Here is a 12,500-nt window from a genome sequence, read left to right as displayed (position 1 = left end):
TACGGAAAAAAGAGAGTATTTTATTTATTTGCTAGCACATGTGTGTGTGTGTGTCGGTTGTGAGAGAGAGATGGTCGGGTGGGGTGTAGTGCACTAAATCAAAACTTTTCAAAAGCCACGTGTGTGTGTGTGTGTGTGTGTGTGTGTGTGTGTGTGTGTGTGTGTGTGTGTGTGTGTGTACTACAGTGCATGCGGAAAATGTACAGACCCTTTCAAGTTTTCAGACTCATCTTGGACTGATCTAACCTGACTGGTCTCCCAGTCCTTATGGCAGAAGAACATCCCCACAGCATGCTGCTGCCTCCGCTGGGTTTGACTGCAGGGATTCATGGGTATTAATGCAGTGATGCTCAGCGCCTGGTTTCCTCCACACACACACCGCTGGGAACGCTGGCTAAACACTTCCATCTTTGTTTCATCAGACCGGAGGATTTGGTTTCTCAGGGTCAGAGAGCCGTTCGGGTGCTTTTCGGCAAACGTGCCGTTGTGTGCTTTTTGGCAAACGTGCAGACACGTGATTTTTAGCGAGGAACGGCTTTTGCCATGTAGGCCTGATTGGTCGGGCCTTCTGTAAGGTTCCCCCATCCCCACAGAGGAACTCTGGATCTTATTCATAGTGGCCACTGGGTTCTAGGTTCCCTGCCCTGACCAAGGACCTTCATCCCCGATCACTCCGTTTGGCTGGGCGGCACCTGGACCATTACCCTCCACTTCCTGGTCTGTTTACCCATAATCCTCAGCTTGTTTGTTCTTTTAGGAATTTGCTGTCCAACTCTACAAGGGGCCACACACTCTTTAAGGCAGTACAGTGTTGATGGCTGTGTGATCTAGGAAGACTCTTCCCCATCTCTTCCATTTGGGAAAGATGGAGGCTACCGTGCTCTAGCGCACTTTCAACGCTGCAGAAAGGTCCTTGTCTTCTTCCGCAGATCCGTGCTGACACGATCTCACGGGTCTACAGACAGTTCTCTCTGCCCGATAGCTTGGTTTTCACTCTGACGTACACCATCAGCTGTGAGACCTTATATAAACAGGCGTGTGCCTTTTCTAATTAGGACCAATGATCTCAGTTAGGCACAGGTGGACTCCAGCTGTAGAAGCATCTCAAAGACCTTTGACAGAAGCAGGATGCACCAGAGCTCAATTGCACGTCATGACATCATAGCAAAGGGTCTGAAGTCTTTCAGTTTAACTCTCACATAGCCTCTTTTTGCTTTGTCAAAGTATTGTGTGTAGATTGATGAGAAAAAAAATTAATCCAGTCTGAAACATATCAAAATGTGGAAAACTTGAAAGGGTCGGAAAACTTTCCGTACGTGTGTGTGTGTGTGTGTGAGAGAGAGAGTGAGCGAGAGATGAAGGGGGAGCGTGTGTGTTAGTATATGGGGGATGCAGAAGGCAGTAATTCTGGAACCCCCAGATGCATGCATGCGTGCGTGCGTGCGTGCGTGCGTGCGTGCGTGCGTGTGTGCGCAAGGCCATACCTCTGGTATTCCTGATCCACAGGCATATGGAGCGAAGGCCCTCACCAGAGACACAGCCAGGAAAGCAAAGAGTAGCGCCCAGCACACGTACATCAGGTAGTTTACTATGTAGGCTGGCGCCCCCTGCAGGACAAAACAGACATGTACACACACAGTTAATTTACACACACAGTTAATTTAAGAGTTGTGCCCTGCACACAGAAGTTTACCATGTACGCAGACACCCAATACAGATAAAAAAAACACAGACACACAAATGCATGTGCATACACACAACACAAAGCAATACATGCACATTTTTTAACATACAATTTCATTTTTAATTTTTTTCTATGAAATGTACTATAACTATGTAATTTCAAACTTCAAAAAACCTCTAAAAACATTCCTGCACGAAATATGAGAGATCCATGGGAATGCCCTCCTTCGTTCGCCACTTAATCTCCCAGACCAGGACGGAGCTTAACGTACATCTACATTATTAGATTACTTCTATACTGACTACGCATCTAGGGACAACCGTGCAGGCATCCAGCTCAAATGTGGGCGAGACTTGGACCTTTCACTTCCTGAAGTTGAGGGGGATGCAGCTCATACTAGGGTAGTGGTGATGTAGTGACCGAGTGATGTCACCGCAACGCTGCCCTCAAGATTGGTTCTCTTTCCAGCATTCAGTTTGGTTCTCTTTCCAGCATTAATTTTGGTTCTCTTTCCAGCATTAATTTTGGTTCTCTTTCCAGCATTAATTTTGGTTCTCTTTCAAGCATTCATTTTGGTTCTCTTTCAAGCATTCATTTTGGTTATCTTTCAAGCATTCATTTTGGTTCTCTTTCAAGCATTCAGTTTGATGTGTCCCTGTACCGTGTGCCTAGATAATTAAAGAACCAGTTCTCTTCCTGGCATTTGTTTCAGTTTTTCTCCAAGGTGCAGCCTTGTGTCACCATAGAAACAGGGTTTGGTAGTGAGTAACCTAACGTTATGTGCAATTGTGTGACGAGGATGCACCATCGTCATTAAATAGCAGAAGGTAATTTCTGGTTCTTTGGCTTTAACCAATATTCTATCCAGGAATATCACACTATTTCTCTATGCATGGGCTACACAGCATTACCGTTGCTCAGACCCTCCCAGTAGTACTGCAGAGTTAACCCCTTTGGTTGCTTAACTGGGTTTATTGTGTGGGTTACTTTCAAAAACAAACACAGGAAGGTGTAAAAAGACTGCAGACTGCTGTAAAAGAGCAGATGTCCACACTGGTGTAATGTCACATTTTCACCAGCAGAGGGAGTACTGTGGTCATTTGTCACAGCCAAGAGATTTCACAGGGAAGGGCCTTCATAAATCGAATCATCTACAAATGATAAGCGTACTGTGTGTGTGTGTCTGTGAACGTGTGTGTGTGTGTGTGAGAGAGAGAGAGAGAGAGAGAGAGAAAAAGAAAGAAGGAAAGAGAGAGAGGACGTGGGTGGGTATGAAGCGTTTTTTCCTTGAATGGGGTAGGAGTGGGGTGGAGCATTCCTGGAAATCTTTAATAAACACTTCTTAGGAAACTTGCGCAGTCAAATCCTCGATGCTGAAATCTGTCCTCCACTCAAAAATCTGCAAACGCCAAGAGCCTTACTGTTTAATCTGGCAGATGCTCAGACATCCTGTCTGAGTTTTATCTGACATTGCATTTGAGAATCCAGGCCAAGAACACCCACTTGTTTCCTTTAAAATGTTACATTCAGCTTTGTGTGGTGTCACCTGTTGTATTACAACTAGGGCTGTCAGCGTTAACGCGTTAATCTATGCGATTAATGCGGCCGCGATTAACGCGATTAAATATTTTTTTTTTTTAATGCCTTTATTTGGACATGACATGAAGTTATGACTGGAAGCGAGGCGGAGAAGAGGTGGGGAGAGGATTGGGAAATTACATCAGGCCAGACTTGAACCTGTAAGGGGCTTGGCCTACCATTTTATGGGAGCGATGAGGGACAGGTGGGACTTGAATAGCCCCCCTTGTTCAAAGTGGGGAATGACAGAAAAAGTTTGAGAACCACTGCGGTAGTTGAAGATGGAAAGAGCTGAGGGATTGTTGGGCGGAAAGTCTCTGTTTAAGAGCCAAAATGACGGAACAATCAACAAAACTAAAGTTGTATGTAGCATTTGTCAAGCTGAATTTAGCCATCACAGAAGCAGCTCGTCTTGAAGTTATCACCTTAATGCAAAGCAGTCCCAGGTTAGATGGTCCCCAACCCACACTCCATGACTTCTCTAGGAAAATAACTAGACCAGTCCGTGAAAAGGTTGCCATTTGGGTTGCAACATAGTTGAGGACAGTGGGCTGATTGAGGTGATTCGAAATGCTTCAGGGGAAATTCTTACGATTTACCGTCGAGGGGCACCATTGTGTTTAAAAAAAAATACAATTAAACAACAGTGTCTAAAATACACGCTTGTATGAAGTGATTACTCGTTAATTTATAAGATTTAGTCTTAAGAAGAAAAAAAACTTTTAATCGCGATTAATTAATTTCAAAATGTGCGATTAATTCGTTTTTTTTTTTTTATCTATTGACAGCCCTAATTACAACTGACATTAGAGCTTCCACACAGAACCACAGAGATTATGCTCCAGTCTTCTAAAATGCTGGACAACCATTAGAGAATTTAGGGCCTGATTAACGCAAGACGTTTGAGAATCCAGGCCCTGATTTATCCCAGGGACCCTTGCGACATTTGAGAGTTCAGGTCCTGTTTTTACCCAGAAGCCCCTGGGGTGGTCTTTAAGGAGATACAACGCTGTTTGAGAATCCAGGCCCTGACTAATCCACGGGACCTCATGACATCTTGTCGGCATCATATTACCATTTCAGGATCGATACCCGGAAGGAATTGATTGGCCCTTGGCGTTTGAGAATCCAGGACCTGAATGACCCTTGGCGTTTGACAATCCAGGACCTGAATGACCCTTGGCGTTTGAGAATCCAGGACCTAAATGACCCTTGGCGTTTGAGAATCCTGAACTTGAAATCACCATTGGCGTTTGAGCAAATCAACACAGGCCTTGCCTTCTCTTGCGCCATCGCTACCCAGCGGCCAGTCTCCTCACCTCGCTGACCCCCACCATGAGCTCCGCCCAGCTCCTCCACTGGGGGCACTTGTCCCGCTCGTGGAAGGTGGTCTCCTTGGAGGTCCAGCAGCAGTGCTCGTGGTTGAACCAGAAGCCGTCCAGACACACGCCCTCCTTCAGGTCGGTCATCCAGTGCGCCGTGATGTCGATGAGACCCGCCAGCGCACCTGATAGGGGAGGACAGAGGTGAGGAGTGTAAGTAAACAGAAACGCACCTCAGGGGCGGAAGTGTATAGATAAATACACAGAGAGAGACAGGCTAGTTTAATACACACACAGACAAACTGATATACAGACAGACAGAGAAGTGGGGTGAGGGTGTCAGACAGACAGACAGACAGACAGACAAACAGACAGACAAACGATGGAATGATGGATGGACAAATGAAATGTCTAAATTACAGGTCCACCAATCAGGAACCAGTAGAGAGTGAGTGGTCGGGCAGGTGAGAACATGGAGAAGAGCTCTGTACTTTTTCAAATTTGGTTAACTGACTAGTCCATCTCATCTGTGTATCTGTGGATGTGCGTGCGTGCGTGTGCGTGTGTGTGTGTGCGTGTGTGTGGATGTGTGGATGTGCGTGCGTGTGTGTATGAGTGCGTAGTCATGCCAATCTAGGTCCTGTCCTCTTCTAGCCTACATCTGTTCACCATAACCTACACTCACACTCACACTAACACTCTCACACTCTCACACACACACACACACACACACATGACACACTCACACACACACAGCCTGTTTGGTTTATAACACTGCAGGGAGTAGAGAGGCGAAGGCTGGGTCCAGGTCCGTTTAATAAGTAAGCTGGTTTAATTGCGTTAGGGGCACAGAGTTTGGTTTTTGGAGTTTTAAACGTAAACAAGTCTGTTTTCCGCAAGCCGCAAAGAGCGGCGCAGCACACCATGGGATGAAATAATAGAACTGGAAAACACACAGAATAAAATGAAACACATGTGATCGTGTGTGTTTACTTAAACAGCATCGGGCGGTTGGTTAACTTCTCATTTACAGTTTAAACTGAAGCCACAAGAGACATGTGTTTGTGTGTGTGTGTGTGTGTGAGAGAGAGAGAGAGAAAAAGAATGTAAACATAGTGAACAAGGACATGTGTGTTTGTACTTGAATGTGTGTGTCTAGAGATGTTTTAAGACAGGTTTTGTGTGTGTGTGTGTGTGTGTGTGTGTGTAACAAACCTGACAGGAGGAGCACTGACAGAAGCAAAAACTGACAGAGCATAAACTGACAGTCACATGTTTTTATAATGCAGTGTGTGTGTGTGTGTGTGTGTGTGTGTGTGTGTGTGTGTGTGTGTGTGTGTGTGTGTGTGACTGACCTGACATGAGGCCTATGCAGAGCATGAGCAGCCAGCCTGAGAAGGCATCATTCACACTGTGGAGAAGAGCCCAGTAGGACTGCTTACTTTTAATGGCAATCTGAGAAAGAGAGAGAGAGAGAGAGAGAGAGAGAGAGAGAGAGGGAGGAAGAGAGAGAGAGAGAAGGAGAGAGAGAGAGAGGAAGGAGTGAAGAGGAAGAGAGAGAGAGAGGAAGAGAGAGAGAGGGAGGAGTGAAGAGGAAGAGAGAGAGAGAAAGAGAGAGAGAAAGAGGGAGGAGTGAAGAGGAAGAGAGAGAGAGAAAGAGAGAGGAAGAGAGAGAGAGAGGGAGAGAGAGAGAGGAAGAGAGAGAGAGAGAGAGAAAAAGAGAGAGAGAGAGAGAGAGATAGAGAGAGAGAGAGGGAGGGGTTGTGAAGAAGATGAGAAGCAGAGGAAAAGAAAAGGCGTGAGGGGAAGATGGAGAATTAGTGCATGTGTAGTGACCAGAGAGCATTGAGCACAGATTCAGCACGGACAGAAGAAGGATTCAAAGACACAGATCAGAGTCTAACTCCATGTGCCTCCTTCAGTACCCACTGAACTCAAAAGGAGGAAGAACAATGACATGACTCGTGTACTCGTGTACTCTTGTTTAGACTCTGCTCATAGAAGCCCACCGGCAGGTAGACTATACTAAAGTCAACTGTCACTTAAACCATGCTTTAGTAAGCTCTGTCAGGTAGACCATGTTCAGGTACGCAAATGTGCCCGAGCAGACGATGTTCCATCATCCAACTCTCAGCTAGACAGGTATGCCTACTGTTACGGCCCTACTAATAAGGCCAGGGGCTCCGCCCCTTTTGTGTTACGGCTGTTGGTTATCTGTCCTGCAGGGTGCTGAGTGCCGAACAGGTAATGGGCTGGCCTATAAGAGGCTGGGGTTTTGCCATGGACGGTCTCTCTCTGCTCCAGACTTCTGCGTTGCCGTTGTAGGGTACAAATTGTTCCAGTGGTGAGAGCCTGGGAGAAGACGTCCGACTACGGAACTCCACACTCAATGCTTCCTCCGTCCTCGTCGCGTTTTACACTATTGTTTGTTTACTTGTTTACCCCTAGACACATTGCACGACACTTTCCTTTTAATACATTATACTGATTGTTTTCCCTATTGTAAATAAACCCTTTTTAATTATCACTACGGTGTGGTCGACCCATTTTATGTCAGGGCTGCCTTGAGCCAGGCAGTCGTGACACTACTATGAGATAAACTGTGTTCAGGTATGCCTCCTATCAGTTGGACTGTGTTCAGGTAAGCCCACTGTCAGCTAAACTGTGTTCAGGTATGCCCACTGTCAGCTAAACTGTGTTCAGGTACGCCCACTGTCAGCTAAACTGTGTTCAGGTATGCCCACTGTCAGGTAAACTGAGTTCAGGTACGCGAGCCCTAAGGCAGCCCCTGCTCACCTCTCGGTGTCGGTCGCGGTCTTTGGACTTCTCCCGGACCCAGTCGATGGTGTTGAAGTCCTCGTAGGTGCCCACCCCTGGCACGGCCTCGTCCAGCAGGTCCATCAGCTTGGCTTGCCCGTTAGTGACCCCGCCGCTACTGGACACTAGGAGGGACAAAAAGCACGAGGGGCCTGAGAAACCACGACCACACACGAAGGCACTATTGTCATCACAAGGACATTCCATGAAGCTATGAATTGCTATTGTGCAAGATCTGAAGTAGGCCATAACATCTGTTCAGGGGGAATTGTTTATTGTGATACTGCATTGAGCTCTTTTGAAACTATGCGTTTCTGAAGTCCAGGCCAACTACAATAGGAGCCCAGACAGAGAGAAGAAACACACACACACACACACACACACACACACACACACACAAAGAGACAGAGAGAAAGAAAAAGAGAGGGATAGACTGAAAGGAAGAAACTGTTCTCACACACATCCCTGAGGAGACACAGAGAGCTGATTGCAATACCCCCTACCCCAAACATTACACGGTGTTATCCGATAGCCTGGCCAGAGATAGAGAAAACACAGCACAGAGGACACACACACACACACACACACACACACACACACACACACACACACAGCACAGAGGATAGTCTGGCCTAGCTGCTGAGGTCTAGAGCACAAGGTAAACACACTGGAGCACACTAGACACACACTGGCACCAAACACTCCACCATTTGGATAAGGGGATGCCGGGTAACCTCAGTTGCTACGGTCACAATCACATCGCTTCGGCGAAGAGAGAAGAGAGAAGAGAAGAGAGGGGGGAGAGAGAAGAGAAAGAGAGAGAGAGAGAGAAGAGAGGAGGAGAGAGACGAGAGAGGGGGAAAGAGAGAGAGAAGAGAAGAGAGAGAGTGAAAAGAGAGAAGAGAAGAGAGAGGGGAGAGAGAGAGAGAAGAGAAAGGGTGAGAGAGAGAGAAGAGAAGAGAGAGAGAGAAAAGAGAGAGGAGAGAGAAGAGAGAGAGAGAGGGGGGGGGGGGGAGAGAGAGAGAAGAGACAGGATACTATAGGAACAGAGTGAAATGCTATGTTCCTGTAGACCATGCACCTGATTAGGATACGCACAGCAGCAGGAGGAAACCAAGTCACAATTCAAACACTGCGGTCAATCCAGAGGAACCAGCAGAACGAGGAAATAACCACAATTTTCAAAGGTCACAGGTGTTTGTTTGTTTGTTTGTTTTTTAAACAGCCTTAACATGAACACACATAAAGAGGCCAAACACACTCAATCAGCTCATGGCCCAGCATGTGAGGAACTATTGGGGAAATAAACGCCCAGTAATCATGCATCTGGGGAAACTGGAAAACCACAGACCATAATAATATCAACAACAGGAACTCTTTTGTTTGTATGGCGACAGTCCTAAAACTATTATGAGATAAACATGCAATGTTCATTATACTGAGTAAGAGAAAGACGCAGGGTATGGTATCATTAAAAGGCAAACAAAAAAAAAAGCAAATAGACCCGCTAACTAAATAACAGCAGATACAACGAGGAGATAAATAATTACAAGAACATAATAACGAGGAGATAAATAATTTCTAGAATATAAAAGGGAAGCATCCATGAAAAAAACAAAAATCATAGAGAAAATGTAAATCAAGGAAACATCAACAACAATGTTAAAAAAGAATGAGCTGAATGATTGCATGTACTGATGGAAATGTGAATACAATCATAATGAAAACTAATGAGTCACAACTACAGGATGGTCATCAGAGGGAGAGTAGGTTAAGATGCAATAAAACGCTTGTTAAACCAGATCAAAGACAAGAACAGATAGGCCTGGCACAGTCATGATATTATGCTGGATGATGATTTGTGATAACGTGATTTAAATGTGTTATTTAATGATATTGTCACAGTAAACCCAGCTGAGGGTGACTGCTGTGAAATGAGGACACAACCTCTTTTGGTTTACCTTCACATTAGGATTATCGGCAGCAACGTTGCTCAAGCTTGCCATACAGGAAATGACATCATGAGAGACGCAGGTGGAACTATGACTACAGACATGAGAGAATGTGTGTCTTGCGACTACCACCAAAACCGGTGAGTTAACCTCCGTTGGTCAGCTAGCATACTGGTGAATTAGCACGGACCGTATGAGTCACTGCATGAGTCACTAGGGGTGGATTAGAGATTACAGATTAGAGATTAGAGAGGAAGTACGCTGTGGGGTGTCGAGTGAAAATGACCCCACAGACCACAAAGCCGAGGCTATCAATCTGTGAGACTATTTACTGAGGAGGGGGCGACTAGTTAAATACTTTCTTGCACCACGAAGATGAATAGACTGATTACCCACAGGGGAAGTTAGCTTTGAAGGAGAACTACACAGCCATTGTAGAACATAGCCATCAGAGAGATGAAGTATGGGTAACACTTTATTTGGATAATCTGCCGACAGAGACTTCACAGAAAGTTTGTTGAACTACAAGTTCAGTCTTTCTAATTGTTCATTGAACATCACCTTAACCAAACCCAACCCCAAACCCTAACCATACCATAACTTGAAGTTAACAGAGTTATATACTGTATAAATATAAATGTAAAACTGTACAGTACTGCGAATCCCAGACCCAGGCCATAACCACACATCTGTCCTAACTAGTCCTGAAAGACGTCAACTAGTGTCGGAAAAACCTACTGGAAAAGTGTACAGTACTGTAACTCCCACTGGATAAAGCTTCTGCCGAATGACTCCATGTAAATGTACAGAAAATAAACCTACTACATGCAGGAAAATTAGCTGGGGAGCAGGCCATCCTATGGACACAAGTATAAGGCTGAATAAGTAAGCAGGCCATAGAGTGACTATGGACACAAGTATAAGGGTGAATAAGTTAGCATAGTGCTGCCGACTCAATGAAGCAGACTGCGTTCAATCATTCACCATATTCCCAGACAAAGTCAAAACAAGTCCGACTACAAGCTGATGTTAAGCATGAGTGACTACAATCAAGCAAGCAAGTAACGAGTGCATGCATGCAATCATTCAATGATCAATGATTTTGTTGGTGACTGCGGTCAACAAAAACTCCCAACTCACAGCCCTGTTCCAGCCGACTCTTAGAAGTTTACCTTTAGTCTTACGTCTGGTATCAGTGGTCTCGGGGCTACAGAAAGCAAGAATGTTTGCTCTGCTCTGCTGGTCTTTATATGGTCAGTCAGGTGAGAGTCAGCCTCAACACACCAAAGTGTTATTGGGTTCATAGGCCAGAAGCTCTGAATGCATAACAGATGACTTAAGTCTCAAACAATGTCATATTGCGCAAAATACAGATAGAAAAAACAAACAAACAGTAGGAGCATTTCAGGAAGCTTTCACTAAAAAGGTTTAGAGGTGGGACAAAACGCCGGGGATGCCTAAGAAAAGGTGTCACACATGAGAAACACCATACAGGCAGTCGCGACAGCCACGTCACCGGCCTTTTGTCCCACCTAAACATTTACGAGGAAGCTTCTCGAAATGCTCATACTGTTTGTTTGTTTTTTGCGCAATATGACATGACAAAATTTGTTTTTTTTGGGGGGATTTTGCGCAGCATGACAGTGTTTGAGACTTAAGTCATCCATTATGCATTTAGACCTTTTGAACCCAGTAACACTTGGGTGTACGGAGACTGACCCTCACCCTGAGAGGCCGTATAAGAGACCAGCAGAGCGTGAGAGAGAGTGTGTGTGAGTGTGTGTGGAGCAGACACATAGGCATGTACATCACCGTGAGCGCCGCATCAAAAACGCAATGTGACTCACCACAAAAAAAAACTCAGCACTTACTCGGTTGTTTATTCCGAAAGGAGACGCCAAAAAGAGGACGCAAAAGAGGACGGAGGAGAGCAGAAGCCGTCCGTGCATCGACCACTGCCCCCGAGCAGACCGACGGTGTGGGAGATTCCACATTTAGCCTTCATGCCAACTGGCCTGATTCTATTTCACTTCCCTGAATGCAGATGTCTAAATCAGAGCCCAGAGGACAGTGCGCTGTGAAGCTGGACTGACATATCAGAAGCACACAAACAACAAAAACCGAGACAAGGGAGACAGAGAAAAAGTAGCATAGAAAGAGGGGAGGGGGGGTGCAGTATCACTGCCTCAGGCAAACTATGCGTGAGCATGGCTGTTCTTGGTTTGGTATTGCTGAAGGTGGTAGCGCCAGAGTCAGAAGCTTCCTCGCCGTTTCTGGGACAAGCCTTGGCAAGGGGAGTACCACTCAAAACACCCTTGGCAAGGTCATCCTGTGCGTGTGTGCAGTTTGTTGCTGGAAGAGTGTGTGCAACTCAGCATGTACAGCATGTACATTGTGTGTGTGTGTGTGTGTGTGAGTGTGTGTGTGTGTGTGTGTGTGTGTGTGTGAGTGTGTAAGTGTGTGTGAGTGAGTGTGTGAGAGAGTGTGTGTGTGTGAGTGTGTGTGTGTGAGTGTGTGTGTGTGAGTGTGTGTAAGTGTGTGAGTGTGTGTGTGAGAGTGTGTGTGAGAGTGAGTGTGTGAGAGTGTGAGAGTGTGTGAGTGTGTGAGTGTGTGAGTGAGTGAGTGTGTGTGAGTGTGTGAGTGTGTGTGACCGTGTGTGTTTGGCGGGGTTTCCTGGGAAAAGACCTCCAATTTGGCAAGGTCTCCCATGTGTGACGGTAACCATGGGAACCTGACATCTGATCTCGGTATCAGACGAGCTCACTTCCTGTGCTTACGTCAAGGCCTACTGAACGGATGCGTGACACTGACCTGCAGTCAGGAGTACATGCACAGCTGTGAATGGTGACAGCAATATATAATAAATAAAAATATAAATTATAAAAAAAGAAACTTTTTTTAGTATAAACTGGTATTCAATATTGTTATGTGCATTTTGTTGTGGTATACCAGTAGTGTATTTTGTTGTTGTTTTTGTTGTTTATATTGTATTTTTGTTTATTTTGTATTCATTTAATTAATTTGTAAGTCGATTTGGACAAGCTGTCTAAAAGCTGTCTGCCAAATACCAAAATTATAACTAATATACTTAACCGAATTTGACATAAGCATTTTGACATAAGCATTATGACATAAGCATTATGACAG

General features: G+C 45.4%; 1 protein-coding gene across 3 annotated transcripts in view; it reads right to left on the bottom strand.

Moving 5' to 3' along the window:
• The window catches only part of clcn5b (chloride channel, voltage-sensitive 5b), a 36,916-nt gene that overhangs the window by 17,403 nt on the left and 7,013 nt on the right, over positions 1-12,500 (bottom strand). For all 3 annotated transcript variants that reach the window (XM_012830862.3, XM_031585372.1, XM_031585371.1), the window contains exons 3-6: positions 7,381-7,526; positions 5,940-6,039; positions 4,582-4,769; positions 1,485-1,607 (exon numbers count right to left, since the gene is read on the bottom strand). In XM_012830862.3, coding sequence (XP_012686316.1) covers positions 1,485-1,607; positions 4,582-4,769; positions 5,940-6,039; positions 7,381-7,526 — 557 coding nt within the window. The remainder of the gene's footprint in view (positions 1-1,484; positions 1,608-4,581; positions 4,770-5,939; positions 6,040-7,380; positions 7,527-12,500) is intronic.

This window comes from Clupea harengus, chromosome 18, assembly GCF_900700415.2.
Source record: "Clupea harengus chromosome 18, Ch_v2.0.2, whole genome shotgun sequence".
In the NCBI taxonomy this organism is placed as follows: Eukaryota; Metazoa; Chordata; class Actinopteri; order Clupeiformes; family Clupeidae; genus Clupea; species Clupea harengus.
The sequence above is the reverse complement of the archived record's forward strand: the minus strand, read 5'-3'. Positions and strand labels throughout refer to the sequence as shown.